Source organism: Lynx rufus, unplaced genomic scaffold (genome assembly GCF_022079265.1).
Source record: "Lynx rufus isolate CCGP_SWC_20201006 ecotype Redwood Valley unplaced genomic scaffold, mLynRuf1.p SCAF_9, whole genome shotgun sequence".
Lineage (NCBI taxonomy): Eukaryota > Metazoa > Chordata > Mammalia > Carnivora > Felidae > Lynx > Lynx rufus.
The window spans coordinates 39,065,813-39,087,219 of NW_025814897.1; the positions used below are offsets into that span (position 1 = coordinate 39,065,813).

At 48.7% G+C, this 21,407-nt stretch overlaps 1 protein-coding gene across 1 annotated transcript in view; it reads right to left on the reverse strand.

Annotated features, from left to right (window-relative positions):
- The window catches only part of AMOTL1 (angiomotin like 1), a 116,161-nt gene that overhangs the window by 41,956 nt on the left and 52,798 nt on the right, over window positions 1-21,407 (reverse strand). The window contains exons 4-5 of the mRNA XM_047072321.1: window positions 19,094-20,027; window positions 4,086-4,377 (exon numbers count right to left, since the gene is read on the reverse strand). Of these exons, the coding sequence (XP_046928277.1) occupies window positions 4,086-4,377; window positions 19,094-20,027 (1,226 nt within the window). The remainder of the gene's footprint in view (window positions 1-4,085; window positions 4,378-19,093; window positions 20,028-21,407) is intronic.

The following is a 21,407-nucleotide window of genomic DNA, read 5'->3' on the forward strand; positions in this document are numbered from 1 at the left end:
AGGAGCCAAATACCAAGGCCCCTCTGGGCACCGTGTTATTCTCCCAAAGGCCTCCGGCTACCAGAGTCGATTCTCTCAGAGTCCCCTCATTTCAATAGGTCTTTCTGTTTCTTCCCAAGATCTCGTGAACTGTTGGGAATATGGCAGCCAGAGAAGGGCACATCCTGACTCCTGTTCCTAGCCCTCCCCCAAATTATGATCCTTCCTTTTAATTTTGTTTGCAAAAGAGTTGGCTTTGAAACATATCACCGTTTCTATGCTAATTTCATCTATAAAAGATGGCCTTTGTTTTCAGACAGATGGGCATGCCTCAGGGACCGTCCCCTTGAGGGCCAGAGGGCATCACCTAGTGCTGGGAAGCCTAGGGCAGCATAGACCCCGAGGGAGGCATCCCCCCTGAGGTGCTCAGTGCTTCAAGTCCAGGACAACGAAGAAGTCAAGCCAGAAACTGTCCTCAACTACACCGGCCACTGGAACTTCGCTCCAGCTGATTTCACGGACTTCCATCTGCAGGATTCATCTGACTGGAATTCGGTTGTGCACGTGTACTTTACATCCCCAATTTGACTGTCAGCTCCTCGAGTGCAGAAAATAAGCCCTTAGCGCCCTAAAACTCTGCCCTGCCCACGACAAAAATACAGACTGATCCATTAATCTTTAAATGTTGTAAGTTCCCAAAGACAGACTTGGGCACTGATGAACCATACCCGATCGTGGATTCTTTCCCTTCACTGAAAGAGCTGCCCTCTGCATACTATAAAAGGAAACTAACTGTAGGATCCCTGTGACAGCATGGTTTGCTATCTTAAATACTAAAACAGTGAAGAACTGGGATACGGTTAACTTGACTATAGCTACCAAGTGAGAAAGGGTAAGGGTTTCAGTTCAGTACAAGGTATTTCCTGACGGAGACGTTAGTCTCCTTCAGTGTGGTGAGGGAGGGCAGAGCTATGACTCAATGTAGGAAGTTTAAGAGATGCAGCTTTTGATTCCACATAAGGGATTATTTCCTAACTACGTTTTCCAGAAGGACGCCCGGTAGGGAGCTTCTCTCCTCTGTAGGCATTCAAGTAAAAAATGAGAGCTCTCCTTCCAGGCACATGAAGCAAGGATTCCTCAAGAGTGGGAAGCTAGACTAGAATCATTTTAAGAATTTTAAGTCTAAAGCTCTATGATTTGACTGCACACTCCTTCAGAATGGGAATCCCATACCCACCGTGTCCAGAACATCTGAATCCCCCCGATATTTGTTAAAGATAAAGGGAAGGTTGGGCAGGCTATGCAAACACCTGGGCTAGTGATGGTCCGAGTACGATCCTCTGAACACAGCCCTGGGTTTGCCTTCACAGCGCCTATTTTCCCTTCCAGCTGGATGTCAGGAAGCCTTAGGCCAAGCCACAGAGCCCCTGAAAGCACACAGAGAGACGCTTGCCCCAGGAACAGAACTATGAGCAGAGTGAGAAGCCCGGAGAAAATCTCAGCCACTCCAAGCTCTAGATACTGGTGTTTCCCTGTGCCCCTTCATGTGCACAGTCCAGAGACCCACAGGACAAAGACTGGCCTTCCGTCCAAGCGGCAGACGGCCCAGTCAAAGCCACCACTACTGCACTGACAAAAGAGGGTCTCCCCTAAAGCAAGCCTGGGGGAGCCATAAATACCTGACCCTTTCCCTTCAAACGCCCATCTGCCCTGATGGCTTCTGAGGCCAACCCTCTCAACAGCCCACAGTCTAGTCCTGCTAGAAACTCTGTCCATTAATTAGGTTTCAGGGAAACCGGGAGGAAAGAGAAGCAAAATGAGCGACCCAGAGGAAAAACTAAAAACAGCCACTCCTTCTGGGGGTCCTCAACCATCATTCCAACACCAACAGCGATAATCACCACCTTGCGCCTCTCTGGAAACAGGGGCTTCCTATCTAGGCCGCGCTCCGGCAGGCTCTGCGTTTAGTTGTTCTTCCCTGCTGTGTTCCCGGCACGGGATGCAGAGGGTAAGCCCTGTAATTAAAAATTCATCTATTTCTGGTTTTGCCCTTACCATGAATCTCTGCGAGCGCTCTCAACGCTGTGAGGGCCCCGGGATGGATGTTCCTGTCGGCACAGGGCGCCCACATCCTCCGGCACAGTTCGTGTCTCCACCCAAAGCTGGGTCATCCTCACTGCCAAGTGAGGTCGTCACCTCATCCGACAGTCCTCTCCCCAGGCCTGCCGACACACAGCCGAGCAGTGCGGCCGATGCGGAGGCAACACCTGGGGCAAGGCCGACCTCGGGGACACAAGCCACGAAATGTTAAGGTGCAGATTGCAGGCAGCCCTTGTGTCTCTCAGTCCCAGTTGTTGACAACAGCTGGGGAACTCGTGATGAATACGGCAAGTATCCACCAAAATCTGGGTGTTCAAACTGGCAATTCCAGTTTGACATATGGCTGATTAAGGGCACGTAATAATTATAGAACCATTTACAATATTCAAGGGACTGAAGGAGTTTTGAGTTCCAGAAAGGAAACAGCTTTTGATTTTTCCTTTCTTGGTCATCAGAATCCTTTTGGCTGCGAAGTTTAATAATCACCCCCTGTGCAGGGAAACTGAGTCACCGGGAGATTGATTTTGTTTTTCAAGACAGAAATGTGCGCTGAAATCAAGAAAGAGATGTGCGTGGGGTACCTGGGTGGCTCAGTCTGTTGAGCGTCCGACTCTTGATTTTGGCTCAGGTCATGACGCCAGGGTCATGGGATTGAGCCCTGCTGAAGGTTCTCTTTCTCTGTCTCCCTCCCTCTGCCCCTCTGCCTCTCTCTTTCTCTAAATCTCTAAAGTAAATTAAAAAAAAAAAAAAAACCCACAAAGATCTTCATGCGAAAAGACCCAGAACTAAACTGCCCTCAGCTGGGTCTGCGTAACTCCTGGACATGTCTGCCATACGGCTTCGTTGGGGAGAAGAATTCGTTATTTCCCAGGAGGGGCTGAGTAGCTCCTTCCCAGTGTTCGACTGCACCCGGAAGGAAGCTGCCCCAGGACGTGTCAGACACAAGTTTGGGCCTGAACAGTGACTTACAACCAAGGCCACGAGACAGCATGCTGGTTTCCCAGCTTTTACGGTCCGAGCAGGGTGGGAGTGAGGCCGCCACCTTCAGGCAGCCCATTTGTTTTTGGCTCTCATCTTCTCCCTCCAGGAAAGGCATCCGGAGCTCTCTGGACCAAGTCTGGTCTTGACTCCAGGGAGCTCCAGACCTCTTCAGTGGAAGCTCTGCACAAACGTGCTGGGGCAGATTCTGTCTGTGAACATTTGCACCATCAAACCCACTGCTCCCCACTGGGTACCGCCAGGAAATCAGAGGCGCCCACTACTCTGAAAACCGGACCAGCGACAAAGACTCCGCCTTACCTGAGAGGTGAACGCTAAATGGGCCAACCGGGAGCATTAACTGACATATGGAACCAAACGGCAAGGCTCCTGCAGTCAGGCAGGGTTTATATTCCTACCTTTTCTATTTAGAAAAGCCCCCGATTGTCCAGGACAGAGCCAGGGACTCAGACTCTTACAAGATCACTTCTACCACACATGCCCCCTCGCCTCCAGAAAGGAAGCTAGTGCCCTGTGGCTCTGCTACCCTAAAACATCCTATCGCCCTTTGCCCCCTCACCTCTTCTGTTCTACCACAAGCATTTCTGGTGCTGACACATGGGGGTGGGCGGTCACCATGAAATCACTGCCTACCACAGTTCATCTTGCATAAAGTCTTCCTGACTGTGGCTCTCGGCATAAAGCCCTAAGAATGAAGGCGGCCACACCCTCTAATATTCCCGCTGTCCTCCTGGGGAAATACTACCCACCTCTGAGTCCCAGGTCCAGGGCCACCCTCACTGTACCTTCTATAACCACCTGACACCCTACAGCAGGTGTTAGCTTAGGCAACCCTCCCCCTTTTGGACGGTAAGCTCCTCCAAGGCAGGGCCTGTGTCCTCTTTATTCGTCTCCCTAAAGCTTTGCACAGTGCCTGGAATACACGGGGGTCGCTGCTGGCCAGTGAGTCAAGCAGCGGGGAAACAACTCTGTCCCTTCCCCTGTCCTTCCCTCCGGAAGTCACCTACCTTATGGAGCTTGTCGGCATTGTCGTAGTAACCCTGAAGCTCCTGGTGCAGCACACGGTTCTCCTCGGTCAGGATCTCCACCATCTGCTGGGCTCGCTCCACGATGGCGAATGCGTCCGGCCCGAGCTGCTGGCTGGGGGAGGCGGCGGGCGGGGGCTGCGGGGCCGCCAGGGTCATGGGCAGCGCGAGCGGCACGGACACGGAGTGCAGCGGCCCGCCGGCGGAGGGGTTCTGGGAGGACATCGGGCTGTGCGGCTGCACTGTCGACGGGAAAGGGAGCTGGCAGGGGCGGCTGCAAGGGAAGTGGACACCGGTCATCACACCCGAGAAACAGGGGAGCAGGGGGGCGGGGAGTCACAACAGGACGCTTCCTAGCGACTGGCCTGGGCTACCAGAGGCCATCAGCACACATCTGGGTGCTGGCGCCAGTAGAGCAGGTTGGGTACTTCACCCACAGGCATTTAATGCGTTCTCCCTCTAATCAGCACTGTTTTGGTCGCGGTGGATACAAGGTCCCTGCTCTCGTGAGGCTTACATGTTCGGGGACACGCTGATCGGCCAGGTATAGCAGAGTAATGTGACTGTGAGTGGCTACGTGCCTAGTTCGTACAGAGAGGTCAGGGAGGGAGACGTGGGTGCTTGCGTTGAAGTCTGAATGACAGATAAGAAGGACCCTGGGGAAAGGAGGAGGAAAAGGAGTCTCCCAGGTAGGGGAATCAGCTAGGGCACGGGGCCCAGGTCAGGATTTAGCACAGGCACCAATGAGTACGAAAGAGAGCGCACACGCAAATACCGAGTAGAGTCTGCAAGTAGTGTGAGATACCAGAGCCATGAGCAAAGGCCTTTGTCAGCCAAGGCCAGCCTTTGGTGTAGACCGCGGCCGCAGAGGAGCTGCCCCACTGACTGGTCTGCAGATGGGATGCAGTGGCAAAATGCATGAAGGGCGCCCGCAGGGAGGCCTGAGCGTGGTCTAGATGAGAACCGTGAGGTCTCACAGGGTGGCAGCGGCAGAGAAATCATGGATGGATTGGGGATATGGCTGGATAAATCATGGACAGGGAGAGAGAAGGTGAGGAAAATTTAAAAATTACTCCTGGGGGCGCCTGGGCGGCTCAGTCGGTTAAGTATCTGGCTCTTGATTTCTGCTCAGGTCATGATCTCACAGTTCGTAGGTTCGAGCCCCGCATTGGACTCCTGGCTGACAGCATGCAGCTTGCTTGGGACTCTCTCTCTCTCTCTCTGCCTCCGCCCCTGCCCCTCTCATGCTGTCTCTCTCTCTCAACATAAATAAAGGTTAAACAACATTACTCCTAGATTTGGGGCTTTACACACATGGACAGAGGTACCATCCAGTGAAATGGACAAGTCTTGGGGAAGGGACAAATCTTTTGTTTTGATTTGCCAGGGTGAGGAGGTCTGGGGATCTTAGCCATGTAATAAAGATGGTTCCGGGGCGCCTGGGTGGCGCAGTCAGTTAAGCGTCCGACTTCAGCCAGGTCACGATCTCGCGGTCTGTGAGTTCGAGCCCCGCGTTGGGTTCTGGGCTGATGGCTCGGAGCCTGGAGCCTGTTTCCGATTCTGTGTCTCCCTCTCTCTCTGCCCCTCCTCCGTTCATGCTCTGTCTCTCTCTGTCCCAAAAATAAATAAAACGTTGGGAAAAAAAAAAAAAAAAAGATGGTTCCAAGCCCAGGCACTAGCTTATCTGAAATCTTGGGCTGCCCTCTCTGACTTCACTCCCTAACAATCCCCTCCTCACTTCTCTGTTCCGTAAGAATCATCGCATTTTCTCTCAGCCTAAGCCAAGGGCTCCTACCAACAACTCACGCAGGTATTAGCACCAAAGGCAGTCATGGTGGCCAGTTCTCCAACTACGGCTGTCTCTCTTCTGCAGACTCGGGAAGACAAGTTTTCTTGTTGACCTCCCTAACCTTTAGGATTCAGTCTGGGAACTGGAGTGAGCAGAATGGTCAGCAACCCTAAACCACCCACATTCTGTATCCCAGGGCAGAGTCCTCTGGAGATCCCGCTACTTTCCAATCCTTGACACTCAGCCCCTGTCACCTCCCCTTATTCCTGGCCAGCCGGAGCCAAAGCCCCCACTTTCCCCAGGAGACTGTGTGGCCTTCTGTTTTCCTTTTAGGTATACTTGCTGGAATGTTTTTGGACCCTGTCAGGCTCCGTGCCGTTTATTTTGTAAGCATATCGTACAGTCAGGAGCCCTCTGAATGCCGACTCCTGGCACCTAAATGTCAAACTCTAGAAGAAAATTTGAGAAGGGCCACCTTAGCCCTCCCTGCACGGATATGCAGACGTTCATAAAGACGACCTCAGAAGAAATGCAGGAGAGCCCGACAACATGACCTACCACAGGCCTCGCTTTGGTAACAAACACCAGAGCCTCGCACCTAGGCTCGGGAGGGATTGCCCAACTAGGTTTCCTTAGGCCTTCAGTCAGGAAGCCCCTTCCATTTCCTGTTGAAATGGCTGGGATCTGAGTTCTGCAACGCCTGGTGGAGAACGATGGAGCTCAGTTGGGTTCTTTATTCCTTAAGCGGGCTCCACCTTCCAGCCATCCTTGGAGTTCAGAAGGAGTGTTGTCACAGGGGGCGGGGGGGGGATGTAAACCACCCCTCCTCCCTCCCTCTCCATACCTGTGACATAACTACCTGCCCGTCTCTTCAGAAATAAAACGCTTCGGCGTTTTGATGAATTTGTGCCCCTTCCACAATGAAGCGTGTATATGACTATGTGTCGTCCTGTGTGTATGAGGTCCAACTCCGTGGCAAGAGTGGAAAGGCTCTGAGTGTCATACTCCCTTCCCGCTTCATCCAAGGTAAGGGACACATGTGGCGTGTCTCCTTGGAGCTGAGGTGGGTACAGATGAACCTATCACCTGCTCTCCAAACCATGGGGCTTCCCTTTGACCCAGGCAGCTTTGGACTAGGGCTTCTATCTTTTAACATTTATTAAGCTCTGGGATTTGGGATTCACTATGGTCAATGGTAGGCTTATCTTCTCATCTTTCTCTGATATATAACAAAAAGGAAGTGTTCTCTGAATGCCAGCCTAAGTTACCCATGATGGTGACTAGTTACCTGAGTGGCAATGCAGGAAAAGGGTGTTTGCCAAAGTCAGGCGACAGAAAAGAACTTACTTTTTCAAAATGGGAACTCTTCTACTAAAGAGAACATTGGCCGCATAAATAACTCCGTTACACATTCGATAAACACCACATTACAATGGATGATGTGCAGGCAGGTCAGCAAACTTCTATTCATTGGCTCCACTACTCAGCCAACGCGTTGGTGGGCTCAACGATCTGTACAAGGCAGATGTGGGTTTAGCGTGAATGAGGTGGACACGGTGTTGGGACAGAACAGGAAAATGTCACATGAGATCATACTAAAAACCACCTACCCTTAGCTTACAAAGATAATGCTGTTGATTGGCCGTGACCCTGGCAACGGGGACACAGAGAAAAGGGAAAAAGACAAGATGGGAACCAACAGTTAAATGAGAAACACCTGTGAACAGAATGCGATGCTACAGGGATTTGTGCGCCTCTTTCCCCTGCAGGTGGTGAAGTCAGAGAGCTAGCTTATTTGACACCATGCGTCTTGGGTTTCCTGGGACAATGCACAACTTAGCTCGATGCTAAAGGACTTAGGGAGCTAATAATATGTACAAAGCCCGGCACAAAGGAAGTACTGGTCAAACAGTTAGTCATAATCACTATTAACTATTATCACCTGAATCCCACAGCCCCTAATACAAATCCTCCCACCAAGCAATGCATGCGTAAGTCCCAATAAATTTTTTTCTGTTATGGCTAATACTTATTAGCATTTTTTGCATTTATAACTGCCTTATAAAATAGGTATCAATGTCAGACTACTTAGATGAGAAAAACAAAGCGCAGGATGGTAACTTACAAAATATAACAGAGATAATAGGAACATAAAGAAGACCCAAGTCCAGGCTTTTGGTTTCCAGAGTCCATGCAGTTCACTATTTCTCCCTATACTGGCGAGAACAGGGAGGGAAGGCGACCACCCTTTGGTTCTTTGCTCCTGGGTTCCCGTGGCCTTGTCGGAGCAACCACACCATGGGGTGTCCATGATCCACACCCTAACACCAAGCATCACAGCTTCTGTAGGCTCGAGCAGCCTCGGGGGAAGCAGGAAGGCTGGAAATCTGCCTCTGAGTTGTTCTCTTGGACTGTTCCTTACATTCAACATTATTAGCTTCCACGGGCTAATGTCCTGTCTACAGAGAGCGTTCTACTGGCACTCATTGCGGGCCTAGGCTATCTGGGAGGCACCACATTTCATCACCTTACCTAATGCTCACAAAAACTGAGGCCAGTACCATGAACCAGGTCCCGCTCCTTTCTGAAGGAATGCAATGAGCCTTGGAACGCCACAGAAAGTGACCTTTTTCCATCTGCCACCGAACTGACCAGTTACTTAAATATGTCTGAGCAAAGCTGAAAAAGCCTCTTGTCCCCAAGTCCACAGTGATGTATTAAAAAAAGAAAAAAAAAAAAAAAGAATCATAGCATTTAAAGAGTCACATCTTGACAAAAGAAGGGTCATGTAGGGAAGCCTTGTAGACTGGTCCTCCATCATCAATGACTCTGGACCATGCTGCCCATAGCCTGACCCCAGAATTTGCTCCCCATTTCTTTCCTCCAAGCTTACAACATGCCTAAATCACAATCCTGACAACCTACAATCACTGGACTATATCATGTCTCTCGTTCTCCTGAATTTTTATTTAAATATATTATTATTTAATTTTTCATACATGAGCCTTTTCTCCCAAGTTTTTAGCATGTATCTTTTTTGAGGGTAGAAAATTATGACTTCTACTAAGTTGGTACTCCATACATTTGTGTCAACTGATTTAGCCCCTAAGCCCAAGAGCAAGTTAGGAGACCATATATGCTTGATGAGCTTTCAAATAATGGCTAAACCTTCAACATTACACTATTAAAGAGGAGACCTCTGGTGTTTAGATTGGGTCTGGATAATTGGTTCATGACAGAATCTCAAATCATGAGATTGCCAATATAATAAATAACATGGCTCCGTGTTATTGCCCTTCTTACGTATTTGGGGTCACAAAATGCAGCTCAAAATGGGAGCGACGATGTTATTTGGACTGCGGAAACAAGGTCACTGAGGGCATCTAATCAACAATCCATTTGTTCTGTGCATACTGCAAACCTTCACAGACGAGCTTATTTAAACTTTCGTATTTGCAACGTTTTTTGTTTTTTGTTTTTTATTTTTATTTTTGGGACAGAGAGAGACAGAGCATGAACGGGGGGAGAGGCAGAGAGAGAGGGAGACACAGAATCGGAAACAGGCTCCAGGCTCTGAGCCATCAGCCCAGAGCCCGACGCGGGGCTCGAACCCACGGACCGCGAGATCGTGACCTGGCTGAAGTCGGACGCTTAACCGACTGCGCCACCCAGGCGCCCCTTAAACTTTCGTATTTGCTAACACCTGTCCGTAAATGCACCACATTAGCATTTTACGTCAACTGCATCACTTAATTCTTACAATCTTGGGCATTCACTGATCTCATGCCATACATTATCCTACTTTTAAAGTACGCAACCTTCAGGATTCACAAAGCAGAGACTTCAAGGCCTTTACAAAGCCTAAAAATGGACTTTGAACCGGGCTTGAAATCACCCTCCTTGCACCACAAGAGGGCTAACTCCCATGTTAGTACAAGAGAGCACTGCTCTTTAGTATGGGGTATCCTTTTTCTGCTTCGACTTCTTTCTAACCAGGTACCCGTGGAAAAGTTTTTAACTTCCTCACCTTTAAGTGATGATGATAATATCCACCTGACAGGGTGGTGGTGAGAATTCAGTGAGATAAGGAATACAAAGCATTGCACACGGTGTCTCTCTTTAGGGAAGTACTTAATACCTGTTAGCCTCTCTTATCACGCACTGCCAATAGGTGTTAAGAGAAAGGCAAGAGGTACCACCCTTGAATGTCCCTTCGCCTTCAAACACCACGGTCCCTAATCCTCAAGCTCAGTAAGGGATCAAGGCACACTCCAGCCCACAGAATCTCCGACTTCTGAGCAGCTGTCCCGCAGCGGGATGCGGAATGAGAGCATCATGTCAAGGTAGTGTCTGGACCCATCAGGACGTTCTCTCTCGGACACGGCCCTCCTTCCTTCTGGACTTGTGCTGTCCCAAAGAGTAGCCAGGAGCCACATGGGCTACCAAACACCTGAAATGTGGCAAGTCTGGATTGAAATGCGCAAGAAGGGTAGAACGTGTATCAAAATCTGAGGACTTAGGACAAGGCATGTAAAAGAGCTCATTAATAGCTTTGTTTTATGTTGGTTATCTGTTGAAATGACAACAGTTTTAACTAACTGAAACATGTTTTTAAAGATAGGTTTTTAATGGGTTAACTAAACTAGGTTTGAAAATTAACTTTACTTGTCTTCTTTCAACTCTTAAGAAAACACGGCTGCTAGAACATTTCTAAGCAGACACGTGTGGCTCACACCGTACTTCTACTGGACAGCACTGCTGAAGACCCTGCTATAACGTTCACCAAAAGGCCTCATTTTGGAGATAATTCCAGAATTCAGTGACTGTCAGAGCAATTCATGCAAACAGACCAGCAGTCCCCTCTCAGCGGTCCCCACATCCCCAAGCAGCAAGGGTGATCAGCAAGCCATATCCAACGTATGAAACTATATGTTCATCTGCAATTAGGCCATCCTGCGAACATTTATAAATCTGGCTTGTGTGATGGACAAAATGTTTCAAACCATGATACGAAAATAAACATCAGTGGATAAATGGATGGAGGATGTAATCAAGGAATTCAAAAGAGAAAATGCAGACGGCTAAATACATTTTCCAAAGCAAAGTTATTAATAGAGAAATAAAATCAAAATAGCCTTTTTCAGTTTACTGACATTAACGATTCAGTTCAACAAGTTCTAACTGAGTCCCTAAGAAAGGATTTTTGTTTTTTGATAAATTTGTTTTTAATGTTTATTTATTTTTGAGAGAGACAGAGACAGAATGCAAGTGGGTTGGGGCAGAGAGAGAAGGGAGGCACAGAATCCGAAGTAGGCTCCAGGCTCTGAGCTGTCAGCACAGAGCCTGACGCGGGGCTCCAACTCATAAGCTGTGAGATCATGACCTGAGCCTAAGTCAGATGCTCAACCGACTGAGCCACCCAGGCACCCCAGGATTTTTTTAAATCCTCAAGATAAGACACATATTTGAATTTCACCTAGTATGTGTGAAAAACAGCATGCAGGAAAATGACTGGAAGGAATTATAACAAAGGGTCAGAGTGACTAATGCTAAGTGATGGGATTATGGGTTTTTTTTTTCTTGTCCTATTTTTCTTTATGTAATTTCCACAACGAACATGTATGGCTACTTAAAACAAAAATTCATTGTCTAAGGAATACATGAACTTTACAAAAATTAGAAAATAAAGATAAGCCAAAAAATCTGCATTGTTATTTTAATCATCAGAAAGTAAACAAAACGAGGTAAAGGAATGAAAAAATGAAACGAAATAATAAAGAGCTTCTTGGCTCATGGTGAAGAGGTTCAAATTTTAAGACTTCTCCTTAAGCAAAAATACCTATTTACATAGAATTTCCCAACCTAACAGTATTTTCTTATAACTTTCTGACCCTCAAAGCAACACAGAGAACAGAGTATTTAACAATGGTTAGTCTGGATAATGGGACTGCGGGTAATTTCCATTTTCCTTCTTTTTTCTTTTTTTGGCAGTGAAAAATCAGTTAGTTTTAGAAAACATCAACCGTAACAAGTTGCAGATAAGGAAACTGAGGCTCAGAGAACTTAACACAACTGACTGCAAAACAGAAGAGCCAGAACTCAAAACTCCTCAAATCTTCTCTCAAACCCACAGCCTCCCCACCCAGACCCGTTGGCTGTGTAGACACCGGTAAGACTCGTAAATGCCCAAATTAAGACTCCACTCTTGCGTAAACTAAGATCAGATTTATTGCTATGCAGGATGGATATAGACAATCCTCTTGTTTGAAGAAGTCACTTGTTTAATGCATCATAGCTGGAATTGTGTTAGGTTTCCTGAGAAAGTAACCTGAACTTGACCCTAGCCTTTGAAATTCCCATACTGCAGAGCCATTTCTCAGAATAAACAGCATTTTACCTAGCTCATCCAGCCCTAATCCAGCTTAAAAACTGCAGAAACTCCTAAATTCTAATGCTGGTATTCAAAACACACGTTTAGCTGGTGGAATTTAAACGAGGCTCCATGGCCTCATTTTTGTTAAGGGCAATGCATAGTCTTTAATCCAACAACTCTGGATCTGGCTTACCTTTTGTCCTACATAGCAATTCATTTTCAAAACTGGATGAACCACAAATCGCCACTCTGGAAACACACTTACTCTGAAAATTCTCCTTCCTCCTCCAGGCATTTCCGACTCAAAAGTACGATGGGACCACCAAACATTCTTTCTTGCAATACGGCACATTCCAAACCTCAAGCCAAGCCCACCAAGTAAGCCCTGCTCTTTAGCATGAATCTTTATGCTTGTTTGTGTTTTAAACTGCACTCTGGCTGCACAGTTGGATTGACAGGAGTTTCCTGGGGAGAGGTGTTCTCTCTCTTTCATTTGCCACATGTGCTCCTTGGCTGTGTCCCCTCTTGCTCCCTCCCTCCTCCCTGAACCCCCATTTGGCATGTTCCCAGAGAATGCCGTCTATCCTAAATAAAGCCAGCCCTGGAGGTTTCTCGGGGGGAGGGGCGGGGGGGGAATGCACAGCGCACTTTTTAAGGAAAACATGAGCGGTTCAGGACATTAGTTACACCCACAAGTTCCCTCTCTGACTACAGGAAATGGCAAGCCCCTGTCCTGCTGGGAAGAGGGTGGTGGAGATGACGGGCCCCTGGGGAGAAGCAAGCAAGCTTCTCTGTGCAAGGAAGTCCACAGCACCTCTTGCTGCATCATCTTTTATCAGCCTCGGACAGCGGGCTGGGTCAAACACCACCATTTCAGGCCTTTATAACGTATCCACCTACATACTAAATATCAAATTAATACGTTCACAGATGAATAAAATATTAGTAAACAGTCACCACTATTTTCTCTGCTCCTGGGAAGCTAGGAAATCAAACCCCCTATGCTGATGAGGCGAATCAGCCAAGATACAGGACAAAAAAGGGCAACGGACAGGTGGAAAGAGAGTGCTCTCTTCGTGGACAGGAGTCATTTTTAGTCTTTTTCCAAATCGATACTGCCTGAGCCATAAAAGTTAGTCATTATTTAAAAAAAAAAATTTTTTTTTAACGTTTATTTATTTTTGAGACAGAGAGAGACAGAGCATGAATGGGGGAGGGTCAGAGAGAGGGAGACACAGAATCTGAAACAGGCTCCAGGCTCTGAGCTGTCAGCACAGAGCCTGACGCGGGGCTCAAACTCACAGACCGCGAGATCATGACCTGAGCCGAAGTCGGCCGCTTAACCGACTGAGCCACCCAGGCGCCCCAAAAGTTAGTCATTAAAATAGTACCCTCTCTTCCGTAACTGAAGCATTCTGCTAAAAAGAGGCTAAGGCAGACAACACTGCCTCGGTCCCCCCCTCCAAATGAAAGTAAGCCAGAAGCCAGCCGTAGCTCAGAGCTACAGCCGTCAGCAAGCTTAAGTTTGCTCCTAGGCCTTCTAAGATACCTGGAGACAAAGGGGGCATCTGGAGGCCTTTCCCCCTAGAGTCTGGAATACGTCATCAGTATTCTAGACCTCCTGCAAAAAACAGAAGTGGGCAGAGCACAGGCTGGACATCAGGTGTGATATATACATCTGGTTAGAAATTCGCCAGAGGAGAGCTACCAAATAAAAACCGTATTTTTGCCTCTACTGCAACATACAGTGGGGTGGCCGAGGGCTCACTTTCTGGGAGCTGCAGCGTGTGGCAGAGAAACCCAGGTTTGCTCACTGGCTCCCGCACTTCCCACGCTGGTGCCTGGGACTACGTTACTTTAACTCACCTCTAAGCCTGAGGGTTTACCACGCACATCATGGACCTCCCCCCACACCATATGACAGTGACGGTGACACCACCCACCCCTCAGAACTGAAGGAGAGAGCGAGGATGAGGTAACCTACACAGCAGGCCCAGCATACAGAGTTCTAGAAACTGGAAAATCAGGGCAAGCATTAGAGGAAACAGGTTTTAGTGTACTCTGAATCCATTACAACGTATAGATCATACGAACAAAAAACACAGTTGATTTTCAAGACCAAATCCATCTAACTAGTAAAATAACCCCCCAATAACCTAGCCTATAATTGCAAATTAAAATCATTAATGCCATCTGCCTATTAAATTAGCAAAGTTTTTGTAACTGTAGTGACTAATGTTGGTCAAAGGGCAGTGATACAGGCACTATCATATTTTTACAAAGGTATCTGGAATCACAAGTCATTAAAGGTTTGCTACAATGTACCCAATAATTTCAACTCTAAACAATGATTCCTAAAAAAGTAAACCAAAAGTTCAGAGACCCCCTCCAGAGAACAGGTGGGGTGAGAACAGATAGGGTAACCATCCACTGAGCTGAAGCAAGGAGGGAACCTGGGCTCCAAAGACTCTTTAAACAGACTTTCAACTGGTCCTTCTGTTTTTATCTCCACCTTCACACTCATTTTCAGAAATACTATCAATTCTTTTTTTTTTTTTAAGTTTTATTTATTTTGAGAGAGAGAGAGAGAGAGAGAGAGCAGGGGAGGGGCAGAGAGAGAAGGAGAGCGAGAATCCCAAGCAGGCTACACTCTGTCATGGCAGAACCTGACTGGGGGCTCAATTCCACAATGGTGAGTTCATGACCTGAGCAGAAATCAAGAGGTGGTCACTCAACCGACTGAGCCACCCAGGCGCCCTGAAATACTACCAATTCTTAAATGTTTGGACTCTTCTCCAGAACAGTCAGGCTGCCTCTCAGTCTCTTCCATTGTGCATTCAGGAAGTCACTCTCCCAGATCCAGGGTTAGGGTCAGGGTCAAGGCCAAGGTCAGGGCTAGGGCCAGGGTGAGGGATAAGGTATATTCCCGGCACCCTGCAGCCCAGAAGCCCCTCAAGAGGGCCAGGGCTAGTTTCAGGGTCAGGATTAGGATTAGGGTCAGAGGTTAAGGGTTAGGGGCCAGGGCATGAAAAATTTGATATGCATGATGATGTTTATTACATTATTTATAGAAAAAATGATGTAAGTTATATGTTCTATAAAATATTACACAGCAATAAAAAGGATGGCTATGGAAATTACACACTGCAAAAAGAATGTGACACAAAACTACCTAAAAAAAGCTACGATACTAAACTAAATATAATCTAGGATTACAACACGTGAAAAACTTAATGTGTATAGGAAAAATATTAACAGTAATTGTATTAAGAAAGTAGGACATTTTGAGAAATTCTTTGGCATCTTCGGCTTCCACTTTTGGAAATATGGTCGGATTTCTTTGGAAAGCAAACATGCATTTGATTAACATACTCCAAGCGCTGTGACAGAGGTCAGCTCACCCACCAGCACCCACTCACGCGTTCGCTTCCATTCACAGTACAGTCCCGTACCCCAAGTCACTACTTCTAGAAGTGTCCTGTTTCCACAAACTGAGTCAGAATGAACACCCAAATGCTTGCCTTTTTTTTTTTTTTTTTTAAAGCACAATTCTACATAGAACAGCCTGTCCAATTTTCACCTTGTCCTCCTTTGTATTCGTCCATTTCCACTTCTGGGTTGAAGGGTAAGAAGTATGGAGCAGAAAAAGAACCAGAGCCTTCATCCATGGCTGGCTCTTGTTCCCTGGAGGCCCCCCCAGCCACCTCAGCAGGACCTCGGTCTCCCCGTCTCCATCAGCCTCACCCACAACAAGGGCCAAGGTGGTACAAGTCAAGGAGGCTTTGACTGATAGGCTCTCCATGGGGGTTCCCACCAGAGAAGACTAACACGCTTTACAACAGACTACCACACATGTCTGTCTTTAGCAGATCAGGGCAGGTGAATTTATAAGCTATGGTGAGTCAGTACTATGAAGGCCAGAACTCCAAGTTCATACTCCTCTTATCATAAGCTCTACACTCTTGTCTCACTCGTCTTTTGGACCTTTCCACCTCTAGGCAAAAAAATCAGTGAAGTCTGAACAAAGTAAAGGGTTGGACAAAACCACTGAATGAATCTTCACCACATACTGAGCCCATTTTTTGCATCACAAGGCAAGGCGATGGACTCCATGATCTCACTCAGTGGCTTTTCCTTCACGTCCAGGAGTCTATTATGTATTGACTCATCAGGCTTCTGAAACCATTGCCATAAATGACAAACAGATAGCCCTTTCGGCACAAGAGAATGTATCCATGAAATTAAAAGGAGCCCTGCTCATCTCTTGGCTCAAAGAAAACTTGAACATCACACGCTGCTGAGTTTCAGATCCAACCCTTGAAGTTCAGACCACGGTGGATGTGTCTGGAGCAGGGCTGGTGTGGATACAACTTTGTTTACTCTGTCAGCCCAGGGCTGTGCCGCCGGAGCCATGCTGGCTCGCCATGGCCAGGCTCACAAAGGGCCCTTGTAGCTCTGGGGCCAAGCCTCAATGGTCTGTCTGTTATGTCCCTTGCGCCATTTTGATGTGCCATGTCAATCCAGCTGCCAAGACTGGCAATTGGCTCAAATCCCTCATACATTTCTTCTTTTGAACGTCATAGCTTTGAGACAAATGACACTTTCCACAAATAACTGGGTACATCTCCTGTTGGCGTTTCCCTCCTCCCCTTCCCATATCTCGCCACTCCATATCGCACGTACTGCCAAATGATGAAAAGCAGAATGACCCACTTTAGGCACTGCTGTAAAGCCAAAGGGAAGTGGCTTGATGTGGGGATATTCCCACCGTCTACCAAGCTCTAGAGGCTAAGTTAAATGTTTAGGAAAAACTGTGAAGTATCACAAACCAAACTCTGATATGATCGTGCGATAAACATCACAGACTACTTTACACAAGTCTCTGGAATCGATGTGGCACCAATTGGAGATATGAAGACTCTTTCCCCCCTTCTTCACACCTGGTGCTTTTGAAGTTTAAATGTCTCCTGTGGCTTAAGGAACTATAAAAGGGTAAGAGGCAAGAGCCCCGTGGGCCCCATCTTGGATTCCTCAGTGGGGTCAGGCTGTGCCCCCTTTAGGAAGAATGAGTTCTGCAGCCCGTCAGAGGTCTAAAAGGTATCGTACTGCTCCCAAGCTAGCATTTCTGGCCCAGTGTGTGGAAACGTGTCAGCAGCTGGGAAGAAAAGGGCACGTTGGCCGGCTCTCTTCCTGCCAGGGCCAGTCACACCCTTTTCGGAAGATGGACAGCCAAGGTATGCCCTGCGCCCAGTCGCTGGGGTCGCACAGGGAAAACTCGACTCGTCTGATTTAGAAACAGATAAATAAGGCCCTCTGTGAAAATGAAGACATAGCCAATAACAGGCAGTGGCCCCCTGCCTGTTCTTCTCACGCTCCACACTCTCCCCAAGAAGCTCGGCAACATCGAAATGCCGGGAACTCCCAAATTTGTATCTTCGGACCCAATTTCTCCCTTGAGAGCTTGGTTTCCGATTGCCCTATGATTCCTCAGCTTCCATACCTGATCAGTCATTAAATCCCACCAATTCTGCTTCCGTGCCTCTCACAGTATATAACGCTCCCCTACCCCTCTGGCCTCAAACTTGGCCCCAATTCCTTGCTGGACCATTGAAATTGTTCCTGAAGGTCCGCATGGTCCCCAGTCCTGTTCCTCTGCTTCATCACCACCCTTCACTGCCCCTGAGGTCAGCCTAATAAACATCGCCAGAGTCTCGACTTGAAAACACTGGCTTTCCTGATCGCTTACGGCTAAATTCCAAACTCCAGAGTAGGACTCCCAAAGCCCTCTACCAGTCGGTCTCTGCTCCCTGTCCTAACACACCTCTGCCACTGCTGGCCAAACTGCCCCCACCAGTGGCACTGCAGCTCATTCGAGACAAACAGGCGGCGCGCCCCCTGCACGGCGTGCCCCCTGCATGGCGCGCTCTGCTACCTCCTCTCTCCGCATGATTTCCCCACAGCTCCTGCACGTCCTTCAAGACCCTGTTTGGAGGTCACCTCCCCTGTGGGGCTCTTCCACCGCCCCTCCAGTTGTGAGTCATACTATCTCCCTGGTTCCGAGCACACAGCATGCTGCATGGCAGCGATGGACTCAGAGGCTGGCTCCCCCGGGACAGCACCCTCAGGTTCTGGAGGGCAGGGAGTCTCTCTCTATCTCTGAACTTGGTACAAGGCTGCACAGAGTTTACAGTCAGCAAGTGCTGCTGAACGCACCGGGTCATCAGAAGAGGGATTAGAATTAGCACAACGGAGGGGAGAGATTTTGACGGTCGGGACACGTGAGCCTAGCTCCAGAAGCCTCGGAGCCGTGGGCTGTGGAAATGCATGAATCTCTCCAGGTTTTAGTTTCTCATCTGTTCAATATGGAGGGGAGACTACATGATTCCTATGGCCTCTTTAACTCCTCGGTTCTAGCGATCAGACTACGTTTTCCTTTCCAATCTACAATGAAGAAAGGCTCCATAAAACCCCACGGTAATAACATGCTCCGGGAGTTGGACGCTCTCCACAAAGCCAGCCAGGAAAATTGCTGCCTTGCCTGGCCACTGGGCACAGCTCCCCAGGACAGCCAACAACGGAGTCTCCTCCCCTCAACTCAGAAATCCCCAGTCGCCTTCTGTTACATTTGGAGAATATCCCTAGTTGCTCTCTGTTCTGTTTCACTCTACGTATTTTGGCCAAGAAGTGGCTTATTAAATATTATGCACAGGAAAAAAAAAAAACAAAGCTGATGGCAAAACGTAACATGCCTTGAAAATAACAAGCACTAAGAACATAATGGGTTGAATTCTGATGCGCCAGACTAAAACCTCTGGGCTTGATAATCACCTCGTGACCCCGTACTCCGGGGGCGGCTGGTACCTCAGCACGGCCACCTCTGTTCTCGCAGGCTGAGGAGCAGGGTATGGCTTGACCATCTCGTGGAGCATCCCCGGGTGCTGGTCACTGTAGAAAAGTCCATGCTCCTGGGTCTTGCTGACCGGGGACATCATCTGCTTGGTCTTGTAGGGGTACTCAGGCGGAGGACCCCGGGGGTCCAGCGCTTTGCCTGCGGGCTGGGCGGGGGAGGGGCCCCCTCCCGCCTTGAACCCCTTTCCGCTCCCTGAGCCAGGGAGGTGCTGCTTAGCTCCGGTCCTCTCCAGGGACAGCTGCATGATTCTCTCACTGAGTGAGCGGACGTGGCCCTGCTTAAGCTCTTTGAGCGCCTCGTCCTTATGTGCCTGCCCGCTGTTGGCGCGGTTCACCGTGGGCCTCCCCTCAGTCCGGGCCTTCTGACTGGTGCCCCCAGCCATGTAGTAGCCATGGCCGATAGCCCCCTGCTGCTGCTGCTGCTGCTGCTGCTGCTGCTGCTGCCCTCTGAAGAACTGGGACTGGGCCTTGGCCTCCTCGTAAGTGGGCAGCTCCTCATTGTTCTGCTGAGGCTGTGTGGGCCGCACCTGCTTCTCCATCACCGTGTTGTCCACCTGGTGTTCTTGACCCTGCGGTTCCTGGCGTGCCGACTGGTAGACCATTTGTGGGTCTTCTTGGGTGAGGTTTTCCGTGGAAGAAAAGTTGTTTGGAGGGTGGGCTGGTCCTGCACTCCCTGTGGCCTGGTGCTGAATGGCCAGCAAGTTCATGTTCTCGGTCGGGGTACCATACCGCAGTTGTTCCTGGATCAGCCGCTGCAACACTGTTCCAGCTGCCGCATCCTCGGAACCTCTCATTTCCACCTCTGAGATCCTCAGGAAGTTTGGGGAGTGGAAGTTGCACAGAGGATCCTCAACTGAAAGATAAACGCGGGAGAAAAGGTATCAGGATATTCCACAGGAATACCGGCCTGCTGATGCATGGTGAATAATGAACATTCGAGCCACAGTAGCACTTAAAGACAAGATTTCAAATACCCTGCCACCTCGATTTACCCCGCAGTTTCTCAGGAAGTGTTTCTCCAATTCAAAGCGTCTCTACCACTCTCCACTGCCAGGCCTCCCACTTCCTGCTGGACCTTGCTCTGTCCTTCCCCTCTCCCCTTCCTTTAAATTCCCCACCGGCCCCTTCCCTTCTGCACACAAACATGCCAAATCTTCCCCATCTTAAAAAATAAATGCAGGGGCGCCTGGGTGGCGCAGTCGGTTAAGCATCCGACTTCAGCCAGGTCACGATCTCGCGGTCCGTGAGTTCGAGCCCCGCGTCAGGCTCTGGGCTGATGGCTCAGAGCCTGGAGCCTGTTTCCGATTCTGTGTCTCCCTCTCTCTCTGCCCCTCCCCTGTTCATGCTTTGTCTCTCTCTGTCCCCCCAAAAAATAAATAAACGTTGAAAAAAAATTAAAAAAAAATAAAAATAAAAAAAATAAATGCAAGCCAAAAACCAAGATCAAGCAAAAAGCAATCGCCTTTTCTTGGCCCTACCCATGTCCCCCTAACTGCCGCCCGTGTATCTCTCCTCCCCTTCTCTTCTGATTGCCCTCAGTAAGCGATCTGCACTCGCTGGTCTCCACTTTCCAGATGCTCCATTCAACACCCTCCCTACTGCTCTGATTAGCAACCGAGCCCAATGAGGATTTTCCACCTCCTGTAGTATGCACCTCACCTCTCTGAAGCATTCTGCACGTTGATCATCTGCTTCTTGAAATGCTCTCCTAATTCAGCATCCAGGTCTCCCACTCCCAACACCCGCCCTGGTTCCAGCCCCTGCCTCTCCGTGCACTTCTCTGACTCCCTTTTCTCCACCTGCTCCTTAAATTCTGGTGTTTCCCACAACTCTGCCCTGAATGCCCTCCACCCTCACTCAACAGAATTTCCTCCATCATCACACCTGCCACTGGTCTTCAACCACTGACTCTGGACCCACACCTACAACGACCAGCAGACGGTCCATTAGTCCTTCAAACTCAACATGCCTTCCGCACCCCCAACCTCACCCTCACCAAACCCCATATCCCTGCCTCATCTACTCCTTGCCAAGCCAGAAACCTGGGAGTTTTCCAAAATTCCTTCCTCTTCCCCTACCTCCAACATCCAGGGTCAGCCTGTCAATTCTACCTCCTGAACATCTCTCCCAACCTTCTTCATTCCCATCCCAATCTCCAAGTTTATTATTAATAACCACAATATAACCCCAAGAACCATTTGAAAAGTGTATATGAAGTATCAAGTTTTGTGCT